Raw genomic sequence first — 18,373 nt, 5'->3', positions numbered from 1 at the left:
CCACAGAAGCTGGGCAATTTCTCATCCTTACTAACAATGTAGGAGGGTTCTAGGTTATCCATATCCTTGTTAGACTCTCCCCTTCTTTTCATTTCCTCCACCTCCTAAAGTGTTGGAATGTTAAGGCACGCTGAGCTTCATTTGCATTTTTCTTCTGATTAAGTTAGTCCCTTCTCAGGTACACATTTGTCAGTATTTGGGGAGTTATCATTCTACTTGTTTGTTTTGAGACAGGGCCTCTGCTTCCTAATTCTATTTCAGTGTGGAGATTACAGGTATATGACAGTACATCTAAATTTCACTTCATAGGTATGCTAGGTCTCTCTTTCCCTTTTCTCCCCATCTCACTTTTTTATTTTGTTTTTGAGACTGTCTCATTATATAGCACAAGCTGGCCTTGAACACATAATCATTCTGTTTTAGCCTCCCTTGTGCAGGAATTTAAGTTTGTGCTACCACATACAGTTTATTGCACTTATTTGTAATGTTTTTTGAGGCACAAGAGTGTCTCTGTCTCTCTTATCTGCTCTCACTCACTTGCTCAATCTTGCTTATGCATTTATTACTGAAGTTCTTACTTTTTTTTTTTTTGTTTGGTTTTTTGAGACAGGGTTTCTCTGTGTAGCTTTGCGCCTTTCCTGGAACTCGCTTTGGAGAGCAGGCTGGCCTTGAACTCACAGAGATCCACCTAGCTCTGCCTCCCGAGTGCTGGGATTAAAGGCGTGCGCCACCACCGCCCGGCTCTGAAGTTCTTACTTTTGATAGAGTCTTTTCTATTTTGTATTTCTGATTTTATGATCATGTTTAAAAGCTAACCCGTGCTCCTGAGATACTATAAATGCTGTCCTAAAATGTCTTGTGGTTTTACCCATTTCATTTTTTATTGGAAATTCATTTTCATGGACTGTACTGAGTTGTTTAATGCTAGTTGGATTTGTCACCTGTCCTAATATTATCTTTTGCACAGGGAATTTTGTAGAGCAGCTTGGTTCAGCCTATGCTTGGAGAGAATGAGTGGAGCTCAGAAGCCAAAGAGGGATGAAGGCCATGACTTTGTCCTGAGTATTCCAGTGATAGGTCAAGATGGCTCACTTTGGTTCAGGTTCATGTGACTGAATGGACAGAAAGATTTAAACTGAGTAATGCACACACACATGTGGAAGCTAGGTGTCAACGTTGAATGTCATTGTCAATCACTTTCTACCCTAATTTTTAAGATAGGGTCTCTCACTGAGCCTGAAGTTCACAGATTTGTCTAGGATGGCTTTCCATACTCTGTCTTGAGATGAAAGGAAGAAAACATTGAATTACTAAGTTCAAACTTCAGGAAGCTAGTGACTTGAACACATCCACAAAGTGTGCCTGTGTGAATGCTTAGCTTTTACCGTTGACAATGACCACTTCAAAGAACAGCAGAGAGTGCTTATTGGACTGTAAGCACTTACTGCTGAAATGTCAGTGCTTGTTAATCTGCACTCTATCCTGCTCTTCTTTCTCCAGTGCAATGTTGTTGTCAAAAATGCTGGAGCTCAGCAGGGTGTGGTATGGTGATGCATGCCTCCAAGTCTATCACTCTAGAGCAGTGGTTCTCAACATTTGGGTTCGCATATCATATATCCTGTATATCAGATATTTATACTACGATTCATAACAGTAGCAAAATTACAGTTATGAAGTAGCAATGAAATAATTTTACAGTTGGGGTCTCCATAGCATGAGGAACTGTATTAAAGAGTTGCAGCATTAGGAAGGTTGAGAACCGCTGCTCTAGAGGCCGAAGCAGAAAGATCTGAAGTTTCAGGTTGGCCTGGGCTATATACCGTGCCTCAAAAACAAAACAAAACAAAAATGCTGCTGTTAGTTTAAATTTTATTTAATTATTTATTGTTTGTCTATGTACCACTTGCATGCCTGGTGCCTAAGGCAGCCGGAAGAGACTGCTGGATCCCCTGGAACTAGTTACCAATGGTTGTGAGCCACCTTGTGGGTGCTGAAAATTGAACTCAGGTCCTCTGCAAGAGCAGCCAGTTCTCTTAAGCCCCTCTTTTAGTAAATAGGCAATCAGAGGCCTTTATGAAATGCTTTTAACTGGAAGATTTGGCTCCACATAGTAACACAACAAACTTCATTTTGTCTCCCAAGACTCTTAAAAATAGACTATTTTTAGAGTAGTTTTAGGCTCATAGCAAACCGAATGGAAAATACAGAGTTCTGACATCCCAACTGCTCATCCCCATTACCTTCCTTCACTACAGTGGAATATTTTAATACTTATAAACCTAGACTCTTTGATTAGTGAAGGAAATGTCAGTGCTTGTTGCTTCCAACATCCTAGAGTAGTTTCTCCTAAAATAGTAACCCTACCAATTTCCAACAAGTCTTGAGAACATCATCTTCTGTCAGTGAGTATCAGGCCCCAGGATGAACTCAGGGCCAGTTGACATTCTGGATCTTACTTGTTGCTTGTCATTGTGTTGTTCTCCAGGAATGGGGGGAGGGGGTTCTCTCTGTGGAAGTGTGTGTGTGTGTGTGTGTGTGTGTGTGTGTGTGTGTGTGTGTTAGCATTAAAGTTTTATCATGTGGTGACAATGTATCACCATAATCAGATAAATCATTCTGTCACAAGGCTCTTTCTTCTATGACCCTTATAAGCAGGGCTAATGTTCTTTCCTCATTCTCCCCAACCTCTATTAGAGTTAGCGTTAATCTGTTCGGCATCTCTGTGATACTTAAGAACATTTTGAATGTGAAAATATTAGATGTGGTTTTATGTGTTTGTGTTTCAACTATTTTGGTATAGGTTTGCAGGAGATACTACTTGGTATTGTAGTTTGCAGTCAGGTCTAACTTCTTTTTGATCATCCTTCATCTGCCTGCAAGTCTTGGCTCCCTCCCTTGTAAGACAGGGATGCTAAGAGAACTGCTCCTAGTATATAATGAAGAATTAAACTTGAAGCCAGAGCCTAGAGAGTATTGTATGTAACAAGAGCTTAGTATATGGAAGCGATCATTTCAGGAGGCCTTCTGGAGGCCCAAGCCTACTCATCTTGGGTTCATAGGGGTCATGGCAGACACTAAGTGTATTTGTCTTTTCTCCAGGTGGTGGTGGTTATGGCAGCAATGATGACCCTGGATCTGGTGGGTATCTATGGCCTAAGGTTTCTATTGGAACCACAAGGAAGAATAACACTGGTCCACTCTGGTCTTAGAGTTGCTTTTCTTTGCCCTTCCCTGAATGTTTCTGTTAGCTTTCCATCACCATGAAAAATACTGAAGATATATAATTTAAAAGAAGATAAAACATATGATGGTCATGGTTTTGGAGGTTCTAGTGCATGGTCACTTGACCCTGTTGCCTTTGGTCCTGTGGAGAAGTGAACTATCATAGCAGACACCCATGATTGAGAAGGCTGCTCACCTACTTTCATGGGTTCTTAGAAATAGATAGCTGGCTATTATAATGCAGCCATGAAATTCATTCAACTGCAACTCCTTCCCCTGTTGAGGATGGAACCTCTTGATCTAATTACTTCTCAAAGGTTCTATTGCTCCTCATTGCTGCATAAAGGACATACTTCAACACATGAGGTTTTGAATGGATAGTTCACATCTAAATCACCACAGTTACCAATAGAATCATGAGGCAAACAGAAGAGAAGAGCAACCGTTCAGTAGAAGTGACATGAAGTTCTAGGCCCTGGGATAGGTGGCCTAATTGGAAACCAGCTAACTTTAGACACAGATAACCAGCTGGGTCTCTGTAAGAGAGAGGACTGCAATCTGCCTCTCATGTTTCTCAAGATGAAAGTCTTTATGGAACACTGGAAGCACTTGGTAAATCCAAGGGGCCACTGTGTCATTGCCATGCCTTGGGTATCTGTGGCATAGCTCTTCTACATGGACTTGGAGATTATGGACATCTGAGCCAGCATAACTTGAGGCTATCAGAGCAGCAGAATCCTGAATGAACTGTTGGCACTTGGAGTTTGGGGTCTTGTCTACTCAGTTCTATTTATTCTTCCACATCCAGGCATGTCAACAGAAACTGGCACCATTGCAGGTGTTGCCAGTGCCCTGGCCATGGCCCTGATTGGAGCTGTATCCAGCTACATCTCCTACCAGCAGAAGAAGTTTTGCTTCAGCATTCAGCGTAAGTATATAACCAAGCAGGGAAAGGAGCCCAGGCAATTTCTTATCCTTTCCCCTACCTGCTTAATAGCAGTAGGCTTCCTAGGGGGTACACTTTGTACATCTTTAGAAGCAAATTCAGGCTGACCTAAATTTTATCCTGGTCTGGAAGAACATATAGGGCCAGACTATGTGATCTTGACTTTCCAGGCATTTCAACTAGAAGAGGCCATACTTCTGTTGGAACAAAGCTCAGTGAACACTGTGATGTTTATTTCCATAGATAGGGAGGAACCCCAAGAGATTCTTATGACCTCAGACCTCATCCAAGTGGGCCTTCAGAGGTCCAGTGTCACAGCCCCTTCTACTGCCAATCAGAATACCATGGTATACTAGAGTATCTTTGACATGGCAGTGGACATCTTCAGGCCTCTCATGATTCTGGTGTTGCTCCTTTCTGATCTTGATTTCTTGATATGTCACTACCGGGATGCCTCTGTTCCTTCTTATGTCAGATCATTTAAAAATGTATGAACTCATAACTTGTTTTAAGGACTAGTAATGAAAGACAAATCATAGAGTGATTTTTTTTCATTCCTATATGCTGGAATTTTAGAGGGCAGATTGTATTTGTTGCAGGCTGTAGCCACGAGTACAGTACCTATGGTCTCCAGTCTTAGAAAGCTATTTTCACCCCATGGCCAGAGAGGGAAGCAGGAGTTTAGATAAGCATTTTCCAGATGGCCTTGTGAAGAGATAAAAAGATAACACTTTGAACTTGAGCTAAATTAACTAAGAAAAACATGCTACTCTGCATGACTGATCAAAGTCATTAGTGTCATTTAGGAAATTTTTTTATTAATTTCTAACCAGTCTCCTGTTCAGTGATGCTCTTAGACAGTGATGGGTAGACCCTGGGAATAGCTAGAGGCCTGGTTCTGTCTTCATAACTGCCAAAAGTCTAATTTTGTTGGAAGCACTACATCAGGGCCATTTGTGTCAAAAGTCTAATTTTATTGGAAGCACTACATCTGGTCCATTTGTGCCATGGTTTTCTCATAATTTCTCCTGCTATGTGCTTAGGGAATCCAGTCAAGGCTTCAGCCTTAGCAATGAAAATGTAAGCCCTTCAGCCCCAATGCTTCTCTCCATGCCCCAATTTGGCAGCCATCAGGGTATACCAGAAAGGACATGGTGGTTAGGAGGGCTGACAAGCTGACCAAGCAGGCTAGGCAAGCTGAGTTAGTTGCTTATGTGGGGCTTAGAACTTAGACTTCATTGTCTCCCCAACTCCTGTATCTGTCCTCCCAAGCTAGAAGTCCGGAGTCCTACAGTGCCTACTCTTGATGAACCACACACATGCTTCCCTCTTACTGTTGCCCATCCATGCCAAGGCCTTTTTCAACCTCTCTGACTCTGTCTCCCTTATACTTCAACTTCTTTAGGGCAACCTGTTTAAAAATACCTGGACTTCTTCAGGTTCCCTGATGAATACAAAGTCCCAGCCCAGACCCTGAGCTGAACTTGGCATTCAAAGTCCTGGCCATTTGGCTTCTTCCTGTCCCCAGGAAGTCTTCCTTCCTTTTTTCCTTCCCCATAGCCATTTTCTCTGTCTATATATTCTGCCTTCTCCAGGGCACAGCCTTTGCTGTTTCCTCTCTGCATTGCTCCTCTCCACTCTTATTGTTCAGGCCTGGGGTGTCCTCTTCCAAGGAGCTTTCTCTCTGGCCAGTCTGTGGCTGCATCAATTATGCTTCACTGTGCTGCCACAGCACCCCCTGCTGACCTTGTTCGATTCTGGATTAGCCTGCATTTTCCATGTCTGTGGCTAAAACTCAAGCTTGCGCTTGTCTTGACTGGCCATTGTGGAACTTTGTGGGACAGTGTGACTGCCACTTGCATTGTGATGGTACATGATCAGGAAGGATTCCAAGGATGCTTTTGTGTGTGGCTAGCTTTTTAAGAATCAGGAGTGTTTGATTCTAATCTCCACTGTCCAGCTGGGCTGCTGAGAGTCAACCATAACTTCTAGTGATTTGAGATCTGGAAGGGCAGATAGAAAGCTCCAGGGATTTGGCAGGTGGCTGCTAGGAGGACCTGCCCTTACCTCTTTGGCCTCCAACCTCTGTTGTTACCAAAGGGGTTCCCATTTTGGGAACACTCAGTTTCCCTGCCCACCCTCAGTGCCAAGTGTCAGTGAATCTTATATAAATATTCAATGGGTTTGTTGCCTGGAGCTGAGATCTTACTCCAGGGTTCTAAGCTTTGTGTCTTGCCTTCAGATGCAGCAGAAGGGCAAGGTAACAATATGCTTTGACTTACTCATGTTTCTTGTGCTTTGGCCCTGGAAACCTCATTATTCCCTTCTCCCTGCTCTCTACCTCACCTCTCTCCCTGGCATTCACCAACTTGCCTGTGACCATACCATTTGTAGCTTTTCCTGATATGTTGTGAGGATGCCACCTGCCACATCATCTATTCCCAGGCCCAAGATAGCAGGAGTCAGGGATATCCATGGGGTAGATGGGGGGACTCAGATACCGATGGGTGAACATATCCCAGAAGCCACTAGAGGAAAAAGGCTATCTTTGTTTTGCTAACTGGGAATATGGACAGTGGTCTGGGAGCCTGGGCATGTCTTCCAGCTCCCACCCATTGGCACTGGGGCCATCACCTGCCTGACTTTGCATGGTAGTTATCCACTCCTGCTGAAGAATACTGCCTACATTTTTCACAGGCCCATCTGGCTTTTGCTTTGAACCTAACAGCTATTAAGTCAGGTAAAAGCCAGGAAAATGATTTGTGTCCAGTAAGTTGGCCAGTTAGAATCAGAACCCATTTTCCCTCAGGCCCTCAGTTATTGAGAGAGAAGACACAGAAGATAAGAAGACTTATACAAACAGTGGTGGAGGGCTGCTCCAAGTCTCTGAGTGAAGAGGATGCTTTGTTGAGTTGCTTCATTGCCCTTGGGGATGGGGGGAGCCAGATCACAAACTAGAGTGGGGGTGGGAGGAGCCAGATCACAAACTAGAGTAGAGCAGCTGTTTGTAGACCCTGGCCCTCCAAGCATGGGTGGAGACATCAGTCATTTCTGTGGTCAGGAGAAGCTAGTTGGCTTCCTTGTGCATGCAGGTGCTGCTGGGAAGGTCATATGCTGGCATTTCCAGAGTGAGCCCTGCACATCCATATCTGCCCTTCCTTACCCTGCATTCATCAGTCATCCCCTTAGCTCTTGGCTCCTTCTCCCTCTCCACCTCCCTGGACTCTGGGCCTCATGTGGTCCTATGGATGGTCCAGAGCACTGTCATTTGGTACCCTCTTTGCTGGATATAGCTGTTGTCTTGACATGATGGCAGTGGCCCTTTATGGAAGTGGGGGTAGGTTTGTTGGGCCTTTGATGCATGATGCTGTTTGCAAGGATGGGATGAGAAGTTCTTGGCAATTTGCTCCTTGGTGGCCAGTCTTTGTCAAGATGATGTGCTGGTGATCCAGGGACAGGGGCACTGGCAGAGTTTACTGTCAAAGAGAACTCAATCATGAGGGCTCCTTTGTTTCCTTGTGCTTCCTTTACTTTGCTTTGGCTCTTTTCAGAGGGCCTCAATGCAGACTACGTGAAGGGGGAGAACCTGGAAGCCGTTGTGTGTGAAGAACCCCAAGGTGAGGACTTCTCCATCACTGTCCTCTGCTGAAGGCTTTCCAAATTCAGTGGCTCCAGCACTGAATAGAACTGGGTTAGGAAGGCCCAGAAGATTTGGCTTCTGGAATGTCTGCTAATCAAAAAACTTCAGGGGCCCAGGTTTGCCTGTATACTGTGACTGGTCAGCTGGCCTCCCTGTTTCTTGAGAATGGGACACTGGTGCCATGGTGATAACTTCTAGGTTCTTTTGCTGCTTAACCCTAACTATTGAATCATCTGAATGTGATCCTGGGATACATTACTTCTTTGCCAGCAGATACACATATACCCTGGGCATGCTCATCCAGAGCTGTGGAAGGTTTTGCATCTAGACCTCTGGTCGATTTTTTTAAATTTTTGTATGTTTGTGACAAGGTCTCAGATAGCCAAAACTGGCCTCAAACCCACTATGTAGCTGGTGTAGCTGGGAGTAGCCTTGCTTCTTGATCTTTGGCTTCTACCTCCTGAGTGCTGGGATTATAGGTGTGGATTCACATCTGTCTCTAGACCTTTCAATTAGAAAATGACTAAAGACAAGGAGACACATAGTTAAAAAGCTAATGTTCTTTTACCCTCTCTGGGGTCATTGAGCACTTTTGGGGTTCAGTGGCTACCATAAACTAGAGGCCACATATGGTAAGGCCAAATGAGAGGGAGATGGACATTCTTGTGGTCCACGAATGCTGATGGGAAGGCATAGCGTCATGAGGCAGTGGGATAAGCCTGCTCTCCTTCAACTGAGCCTGTGGTGGCACAGACAAGGAGAAAAGGAGAGACCAGAGCTACAGGACAGCAGCTATGGAACCTGGGTGCTGAGGAAGGACCTGGCTATACCTGGTCTATAATGGAGAATGAGGTTCCCCAGGTCACTGCTTATAGAAGTTATCTGGTAGTGCAGCACTAAATGTATGAAAATGGTCCTGGATACAAATGCAGAGTTGTGGATTATATAGGAGCATTCTGCCACAATTTTAATAATTTAATCAACAATGAGTGAGCACCCAGTGACAGAGTGCTATGATGAATGCTTTAGATCCAGTAATCCAGAAGTTTTGACAGAAGCATGCCCATTTCCTAGATGAGGAAATAGAGGCAGAACTCTTTTGTGCAGCATGACAGGCTTCTGCCTTTATTCTCCCTTGGCCCACCCTGAACTTGGCCTCTGAGGCCTGTAGCAGTCCCTACAGGGGGCATTGAGCAGGCCTGGGATGTGCTGAGTTGTCCATGAAATATGAAACTGAACTTTTAACAGAACTTGGTTAGAGCAGAGGTTGAAACTCTCCTAACACATGTCTTCTCTCCCTAGTGACATACTCAAAACAAGAAGCGCAGTCTGCAGAGCCTCCACCACCAGAGCCACCCCGGATCTGAGGCCCTGTTCAGTGGCAGGTGCACAGGAAGGGTACCACTGCTTGTGACCCAGCTCCAGATTTCATTTGCTGACCCTTCCCTCAAGTTTCTTCCCATGCCACTGGCTTCTTATTATGCTGAGTTTTCTGGACAAGCCTTAGGTATTTGTGAGTGTAGTTTCTGTGCCCTGTCCTGAAGAATATGGAGACTGCTCTGCCACAGGTCCTCTGAAGAGTCTTGGTGCTGAGACTTGAGACCTGCCTTAGGCAGATTACCAGCATTGGAATTTGCTGGGCCATAGAGACAGTCCGCTCCAGCCTTAGCATGGGATAAAGGTGGTAGAACCAAGGTGATGGTAAACAAGAGGATGGTGGAGACAGTGCTCAAGGAAAACATTTCTGCTTAAGCAATCCCTAGGTACTATGAGACTCTTTACCTATATGCTGGAGGGTTGCTGTGGCACTGACCACTAAGGGCTGTGAGTAGGATGCTCAGCTAACATCTGGCACATATGAAGCCCCTGCAAGAAGCAAATCAACTAGCGTCAAGCTTCAACACACACACACACACACACACACACACACACACACACACACACACACACCATGTAACACCTAGGCATTTTTTAAAATTTCATTGTTCTTTCCAACTCCAGGTTTTATATTGCTCAGATTCCAGAGAGCTTGTCCAGGTGGGGGCTCTTCAGTTATTTTAGTGCAAATATGCATCTCACAGTAGTCTCACCCTGAGTTTAGGAATCTGGAGAACAATGTAGGAGCTGTGACTTGCAGGCTTGATTCCCATCAGATTTTATAAGGGTCTCTGGCTGGTCTGGATACTTCTGCATTGGAAACAAATTTTCTACCATTTGGGGGTAGGTGCTCACCCCTGCCCTGTACATGATCTTATTTGAGTAGCAACAGCTATAGATCCTGAGAATGAACATGGAAACCAGAAGCATGATTGCTGCTTTATTAGAAGCGGATGGGGAAGGGGGAAGTGGGGGGCAAGGAAGCTGGCTCAGCTGAGTGGAATGTCCCTGCTGCCTCTGTAGTTGTCCTCCCTGTCTGCTATGATGAAGAGGTCTCTGGCCATGTTCACAATGGTAAATGTAGGAAACCAAGGACTAGGACTTCACCTGGCTGGCCCAGAGCTGCCTGCTACCACCTAGTTTGGGCAAGAGCTGGCTACTTCCTGGATAGTTCCATTGGCTTCTGGCCCTTGGCTCCAGTAAGCTCTGTACTGAACCCTGCAGTTGAAAGCTAAGCTAACTAATGTGAACTAATAATTTGCCAGGTCAAAATGCACTTCAGAAAGCAGAGTGTATCACTGGGAAGGCAAGATCCTACTTACAAAACTCACAGCTCCTCTGGACAACATGATTGCCCCATATATTCCACAGGCTGTAAATTGGCGCCTTCATATCCGCTGAGCTGGGATAAGGCAACGCCCACCTTAAGAAACCACTGAAATCTTTTGCTGTCTAATGCATGCCTTGAGTGTGTTTGTTGTTTAAAGACTATTCACGGTGGAGGGCTGGTGGTGTCATGTCTCCAGGCAGCCTGAACACCCATTCCCTGTGTGTACCTATGAACTATGAGATGTCGCTTTTGATTGGCCTTTGATCCCAGACACAGTAGGTCTGTGGATCTGATAGGGAGACTGGAGCACTGGGGAAATGGTACCAAGATGGGAAAAAAAAAACATGGCCTCAGGAATCCCCCTTTATTCTTCAGGAAGTTAATTAGCAAGGGAGGCATTACTTGCAAAACGTGTCAATTTCCAGAACCTCCTAACTTGCTGGTTAGATTGCTGTCAACTTCATCAGGATTGTGCCTCACCAAGGACACCAATGGTGGTGCCACCCTCTGGCCAGTGCTGAGCTAGAGGTGGCTTAAGGAAGACTTTTAGTATCTCTGGCCTGTTGACATGTAGCTAAGGTAATCTCACGGGGGTTGTCTACTTTACCTTTATGCTGAGGCCTGTCTGATGGCAAAGCCCTTGAACTTCACAGCAATGATGTAAAATAAATGCCCTCTTGTGAAACTGTTTTATCAATAGCACTGGTTCCAGTGAAAAAGAGCTCTACTTTGCTCTCCCTTAGCTACCTCGGTGCCTTCTGCATAAAGCCCTTCTGCATAAAACCCATCACTCAGCCCGCAGGCGCTAGCTAAGTGGCTGGACAGGCCTGGGCGGGCCATCGGCCTCCTGTTCATACAATCTCATCCCAGGGGCCGGGCTCCTCCTTCCCACTGGCATTTTATACTTGCTGGGGCATTGTGGCCTGTAGAAGTTTTGGGACTGGTTTTGTAACTATGTCCCCCCTGAAGGCTGAGTTGGCCAACTTGAGCTAGTCCCAGGTGATAGAAGAGAGAAAGCAAATGAAGACCCAATTGCCAAGATCAGATCTGTATCAGTGTGACTTGACAGGAAGAACTTAAAAAAAAAAAACTCAACATTCTCAAGTGGCTTGATGTAGGGGGCTGCCCACCCTGGTGTGGGACAGGCCCACTATCTCAGCCACTTGGGTTGTGGTTAGTACCAGTTCTCTGAGGAAGACATGCTGGAGACTGCCAGAATCCCTGTACATTGTTTTATGTGCTTGTGTCCAAGTGTGAATTGTAAATGGTCTAGTGTTTGCATTAAACAAAATGGAATCCAACAGCTCCTTGCGTTCTGATGCTATCCATCTTTTCTTGTTGTCATTTTTGATATGGTACTGACTTCATTCCCCTCTCAGCAGCCAAAGGTGTGTCTTGAGCATTGCTATTATTCCTCCCACAAAGTGCCCAATCTTGGGGCTTCTGATGGTGGGCTCACATGGTACAGGAACTGCAGCATGGCATGTTTGACATATTGGAATGAGAGAGAGGCCAGAACAGAGCACCCTTGCCACAGCATCAGTTCCTTTGGGAGGAACAGCATTGGCTCTACCATCCAGGTAGCTCTGGAGCATACTGCTCAATCCTGAAAGTGAGTGTGCTTTCTTCCATGGGGACACTATTAGAGGTGGTAGCCTGGGAAGTAGTCCAACCCTCCTATGCCTAATATTGGGCTCTCTTGCTAACTCAGCCATGATTCACATGAAGAGGATGAGTAACGTCAGACCATTAAAGAATGATGACACACAGGAGATGGTGTAATTTCATACTAGGTTTTAGAACCTTGAAAAAGTACACAGTCCCATAGAGTGGTCAAGGACCAAAGAGAACACTGCATTTGCATAAGGAGGACCCACTGCCTCTGGTTATTCCAGGTCTTGTGTCTTCAACATTTCTTCAAGGTTATGAACAAGGGGACTTCCAGATTTGAAAATCAGATCACCTACCTGTTCCAGCCCAAACACTCAAGACTCCCAATAAATTACTGACAACTTGGTAGTCAATCAAATAGCATTGGCCACTTTACATATATTAACTGTGGCGGGCACATAGTAAGCATTCAACACATGGTACTTGATTAGTACTCATTTTCCTCAGGGGGGAAAAACCTACTAGAATGTTTAAAAGAGAGAGACAACAAAAAAACCAAGGAGTAAACATATTATAATTTTAATTGCAGGTTGGAATACAGTGCATCAGATGAGGCAAATACAATATTGTACTAGTTGTTTAAAAATCTGAACCTTAAAGGTTTTACATTCTAGTACTTAAATAAAACAAACATGAAAGAATTTCTTAGATAAGAAAACTATACTTCAAGTTGTTTTAGAAACAGTTCTGTGCTAGAAACATACAAAGGGAAATACTCTCTTGTGCTTCTTTAAGATCCAATGGAAATTTCTAGGGGTGCTGCAGGCACACAGCTGGGAGGACATGGCTTCGACAGGAGCCAGATCCCCATTCCACCAGCCATATGTACCAGGCTACCTGACCTCACCAAGCAGCAGCCCCCATGGCTTCTCTGGTTCTGGTTTGATGATATCAAAGCATAATCCAGTCCACCCTATGTTTAATAGTCCTATTATTGCTAGGGAATTACACAGTATTTCTAGGGGAAATGGGGAAATGTTCCCAGTTTTAAAAGGTATATGAAGGAATAATATTGTAGTTTATGTTACTTTCTTTTTGGTATTGACTTTGAGACAGTGTTCCACAATATAGCCCAGCTGGTCTAGAACTCAATATATAGCCAAAGCTGGCCCTGAACTCACAGTAGTCCTATCTCAGGCATGGCAGTTTATCCATTTACAAATAAGGTTTTGTATACATGAGAATAAATCAAAAGCTAATATCACTTAAACTGTAGGTTAGAAACAAATACCACAGATGATAAAAATGGAGACTTGATCTTAGCTTATCAAACTTTGAATAAATGTCTCTGGTTATCTTATGGTTGGATAGTTTTCTGTAAGAATCTGAAGTTTCCAAGTTGAAAAAAAATCATCTATTTTCTATGTATGCAGTTGTAGAAAACTCTTTAAGAATACATTTTGAAAATCTAGGTCAACGTGTAGAACTGCATGGCATCCAGTGATTTGACAATGACCAGAAGAAGATGTGATGCATCTGTGCTCAGGGGCTTCTCTCTGCAGCTTCAAACACATCTCCAAATCTGAAGGACCTTGTGACATGAAAAAATGGACATGGCAGTGAGGATGGGGATGCTGGTACTTCACACAGAGGAGCTGATGGGAAATTCATTCCTAGAAGGACTGATGGAGTAGCAAAGCTCATTTGTTAACTGTGGAGAGAGGCCTGGATAGCCAAGGCTGGCTCTGAGAAAGGAAAATCAAGGAAGAGCATGCTATGCTTTCTAAACCAAAGCTTCAGCACATTGGTTGCTTTAAAGTATAGACAGGCAGCCATGTGAATAAACTGAGAAGAGATTGTGATAAATGAAGATGTAGTGTCCAGGTATCTAACAGGTGAAAGACTTGCTCTAACACTGGTGCTGGACATCTTAACAAGTGGTAGGATGGAAGGTCCAATGCCCAGAGTAATTCCCAAGACTTGATCCTTTAGAGAGCTGACATAGAGGGAGGCCAACACACACACAGAATTACTGCTTGAGTCCTCAGGTTTACCTGCAACAAGGCCAGAGGACTGAGCATTCAGTTTGCTATATCTTGAGGGAAGCTGCTGCTACCTCTATCAAGGAATGAATGGGTTGTGCCACCTCAAAAGGAAGTACCAGAATTAGAGGACAATATTACATTGCCACTGAGATGACACATCTGAAATCATAATTCAAATGTACTACATGAAAGTCAGCATGAACTTTGTTGGGCAAGAATTTCTCATACATCACAGTTCAGCAGATGACTCCTGAGAGAACTATACTAACATAAAAAAGGACATAGGAAAATAAAGGTATGTTTCTCTTTAAAAAATACCTTGTATGTACACAGCGGTACATATTGTACCAATTGTATAGGAGGACTTCTTTCATGAAGATAACTGTAGAACAGGTGGCAGTGGTCCATTTGCCACACTAACATTTCATTTAAAAAGTTTTCAAATTGTGCCAAAAGGCTGAGAGCAGTAACATGGCTGGCGATGTGTTCTATACATGAACAGGTTGTTCCTAACAAAGGACTTAACTTGGAAAGAAGTGGTATGAGATTCTCTTAAGCTGAAATACTGCACTGTATTCAATCTAGTTTCTCCCAAGCTACCTGTATAAGACAAGGTAGTTCACAGGGTGACTGTGACATGTTGCTCCTCTGTGAGACTACCCTCAAGAGTGTCACAAGCTGTTCACACAAAGGAAGTACTTGTTAACAATAGGAGCTGTCAGCTAGCCACACAAATGGTCCCTGGGCCTAATCCTAAGATGACAAGACAGAACCATATAGCATCAATGGCCAGGTCCCTGAGCTGCTGGAAGACAGTAGAGCAGTAGGATGGCCCAGGACACTGGCCTTGCCCATCAGACTGAGGTGTGCACAGGAGTGGCTGAGTGGGTAGGTGAAGAGCCCCTCTCAGAAGAAGATGAGATGGTTCGTGTGGCCACCTCCCGCTGCAGGTCCTCTACACGCTTCTGCAGCTCAGCCTTGACAGCCAGCAGCTCCTTGAGATTCTGGTGAATGGGCATCTGGCAGTGAAGAGAGACAATTCTGTTAGCACACTGTTGTTGGAGCATGGTTTGCTCTAAACACAGCATTTCAGTATCTAGGCTCATACCCTAATGGTTCTTTCACCACCCAGATGCCTATGTGTCTAGTCTCCTAGACCACTGACCAATCTTGCACCAAGTGTAAGTGATTATCTTATAAGGTCAAGGTTTCTATTCCTGTAATAATACACAAGAACCAAAAACAACTTGTGGAGGAAAGGGTTTATTTTAGCTTACAACTCTCAGGACACAGTCACTGAGGAAGCCAGGGCAGGAACTCAAAGCAGGGACCTGGAGGTAGGAGCTGAAGAAGAGGCCATGGAGGAATGCTACTTACTGGCTTGCTCTTCATGGCTTGCCCAGTCTGCTTTCTTATAGAACCCAGGACCACCAGCCCATGGTTGGCATGGCCCTCCCACATCAATCATCAAGAAAAAAAAAACACCATAGGCCAATCTTATGAAGGCATTTTCTCAACTGAGTGTCCCTTTTCCCAGATAACTCTAGCCTGGGTCACATTGACACAATACTAACTAACACAGTGATTCTGTCTCCACAAGTTGAAGCTTTTGATGGCTACCCAGGCTGTCCTGCAGATATTGGGGACAAGCTAGGCATGAAAAGGCATTGGGGTAGGCAAGCCATCCTCACTCTCTATTCTCTTTGCTCTCAGGAAGGAGCAAACAGGTTCAAGGATAGCCAAGTCAACCAAGGCTACCATGTATAGACTCAAGAGACAGGCAGCCTTTGGAGGAGTCACAAATGCAAGTAGCTTCTCCCAAGTTGCTGGACTAAGCTGTGATCATGAGCCCCCAGCTCCATTATCCCTGTATTTGTGAATTTTTATAAATAGCTCTACTGGCTGCAGACACTTCTGTTAAGTCAGCACTTTCTTCAACATAGAGGTCCACATTTTCATCAACCAGAACAGGAGCTAGCAGAAGGCCCCTGGAGGGCAATGTCAGAACACAGGGGCTCTAGGGAGGCCAGTCCTTTGCTTACCATTTAGTACTTTTTCACTGTTTCACCCTGATCATCTTTTCACCTGATGATGGTGGGGGAGCACAACGAAGAGATGAGAAGGTCCTAGTATTTATATTCAACATGTTCAGCTTTCTAAGCTAACAGACATCCCCAGCACCTACTAGGAGCCCAGAGACTGGAGACGCAGCTTTTCCCTTATAGACAAAAATACCCTAATAGATTTCTCAGACTGGGGGTGATAGTGAGCAATAAAGAAGGTCACCATATGGGGACAAAGGAGGCATGGGGAGGGTCTGGAGAGCTTTATTTCCTTTCTCATTCATTGTACACACAGCTATTGGACTTGGTCATAAGCCTCAGGGACACAATATGGCTTACTACATAAAATGCTTCAATGGGTACTTCCTCAGGGCTAATAGTAATATCTTGAGCTTGGCCTCTAAGTCCCAGTCTGCCTCTCAAGCCTACCTCTCACCAGGTCCTGCTTCTATATCCTGAAACACTTGAAAGTACCATCCTGAGTGTTATTGGCAATCATCCCTCTTAAGTGGAATGGGAGAGACCCAACAAGACTGACAGGAGGAGAAAGAGCAAAGGGAGGCAGGTGCCTTCAAACAACAGAAAGGTTAAAAACAAAACAAAAAACCTTCCGTTTTGGCAAGCTACAGAAAAAGAAAGAAATGCCATTAACACATAGCAAAGGCTGGCTCCAGAGCCCATTGTGTACTGGGAAAATGCTCCATTTCTCCCTTAGGATCTCTGCGTTATTTGCCACACACATGGGACCATTTAGCCCAGTCATAGGTAGTAATACTTTTTAATCAGGCCTTCATCAGTAACCCACATGAAACCTTGGGTGCAAAACATACAGAGTCTGCTCAGTGAACTGTTATCACCTTATATCTTCATGTAGCTTTTTGTATATTTTCTCACAGGTCAGCTTCATTTTTAAGCATGTGCTGTGGGATGTTCTGTATGCTGTGAATGTGATGCTCTGATTGGTTGATAAATAAAATACTGATTGGCCAGTAGCCAGGCAGGAAGTATAGGCAGGATAAGGAGATGAGGAGAATTCTGGGAAGAGGAGGCTGAATCAGGAGACTCCAGCCTGCAGTCCAGGGAGTAGCATGTAATGGCACACAGGTAAAGCCACAGAACATGTGGAAACATATAGATTAACAGAAATAGGCTGAGTTTAAGTGTAAGGGATAGTCCATAGTAAGCCTGAGATAATGGCCAAGCAGTTAAAATTAATATAAGCCTGTGTGTCTGTATTTGGGACTAAGCAGCTGCAGGTTGTGAGTAGGAGCGATTTGTCCCAACCGCAGGGCTGAGGTGGGACACATGAAAAGTTTTGGCTACAAATGGTGCCAAAACGTGGGACCTAAAACTTGAGAAAGCTTTTTTAAAAAAAGATGTGGTGATATTGTGTTCCCCAAAATATTGTGTACCCTAATAAACTTATCTGGGGTCAAAGAACAGAATGGCCACTAGATACAGAGGCTAGAAAATGGTGGCACAGATGCCTTTAATCCTAGCATTCCAGAGGTAGAAATCCCTCTGGATCTCTGTGAGTTCAAGGCCACATTGGAAACAGCCAGGCATGGTGACACACGCCTTTAATCCCAAGAAGTGAGCCTTTAATCCCAGGGAGTGATGGCAGATAGCAGAAAGATATATAAGGCATGAAGACCAGAAACTAGAAGCTTTTGGCTGGTTAAGTTTTTAGGCTTTAGAGCAGTGGTTCAGAGATTCATTCTGGATGAGGACTCAGAAGCTTCCAGTGTGAGGAAACAGGATCAGCTGAGGAATTGGCAAGGTGAGGTAGCTGTGGCTTGTTCTGCTTCTCTGATCTTCCAGAATTCACCCCAATAACTGGCCTCAGGTTTGATTTTATTAATAAGACCTTCTAACAATTCATGCTACAAAAAGATTAGAAAATGGAGCTAAAAACAGATTCCTAGTTGTGTCTCTCAGGCAAGCCGTGAGCTACAGTATGGCGGTTTTGCAGCATGTGGGCTTGACCTGTGTACTGCTGTGTACCCATTGCAGAACACAGAGGCGTCTCCAAGCCACACAGTATGCTACATGCTGGATTTGGCTTTTGCTAGTACAGGGAAAAAATGGTTTCTGGGCTACACGCTGCTGGATGGAGGCATAGACCCACTGCCTCCCAGA

General features: G+C 44.5%; 2 protein-coding genes across 13 annotated transcripts in view; one reads left to right on the top strand and one right to left on the bottom strand.

Annotated features, from left to right (window-relative positions):
- Cd99l2 (CD99 molecule like 2) overlaps positions 1 to 11,823 on the top strand; it is a 102,894-nt gene extending 91,071 nt beyond the window's left edge. For 4 of the 6 annotated variants that reach the window (XM_028861364.2, XM_028861362.2, XM_037199285.1 and 1 more), the window contains 5 exons: positions 3,100 to 3,138; positions 4,031 to 4,150; positions 6,411 to 6,428; positions 7,720 to 7,785; positions 9,111 to 11,823. In XM_028861364.2, coding sequence (XP_028717197.1) covers positions 3,100 to 3,138; positions 4,031 to 4,150; positions 6,411 to 6,428; positions 7,720 to 7,785; positions 9,111 to 9,175 — 308 coding nt within the window. In that variant the 3' untranslated portion in view covers positions 9,176 to 11,823. The remainder of the gene's footprint in view (positions 1 to 3,099; positions 3,139 to 4,030; positions 4,151 to 6,410; positions 6,429 to 7,719; positions 7,786 to 9,110) is intronic. The other 2 variants (XM_028861365.2, XM_028861363.2) reach the window with 1 other exon arrangement.
- Positions 11,824 to 12,689: 866 nt separating this feature from the next.
- The window catches only part of Mtmr1 (myotubularin related protein 1), an 84,034-nt gene continuing 78,350 nt past the window's right edge, over positions 12,690 to 18,373 (bottom strand). For all 7 annotated transcript variants that reach the window (XM_028861358.1, XM_028861350.1, XM_028861354.1 and 4 more), the window contains one exon: positions 12,690 to 15,190. In XM_028861358.1, the coding sequence (XP_028717191.1) occupies positions 15,026 to 15,190 (165 nt within the window). In that variant the 3' untranslated portion in view covers positions 12,690 to 15,025. The remainder of the gene's footprint in view (positions 15,191 to 18,373) is intronic.

This window comes from Peromyscus leucopus, chromosome X (genome assembly GCF_004664715.2).
Source record: "Peromyscus leucopus breed LL Stock chromosome X, UCI_PerLeu_2.1, whole genome shotgun sequence".
Taxonomy (NCBI): domain Eukaryota; kingdom Metazoa; phylum Chordata; class Mammalia; order Rodentia; family Cricetidae; genus Peromyscus; species Peromyscus leucopus.
This window is presented reverse-complemented; position numbering and strand designations above follow the sequence as displayed.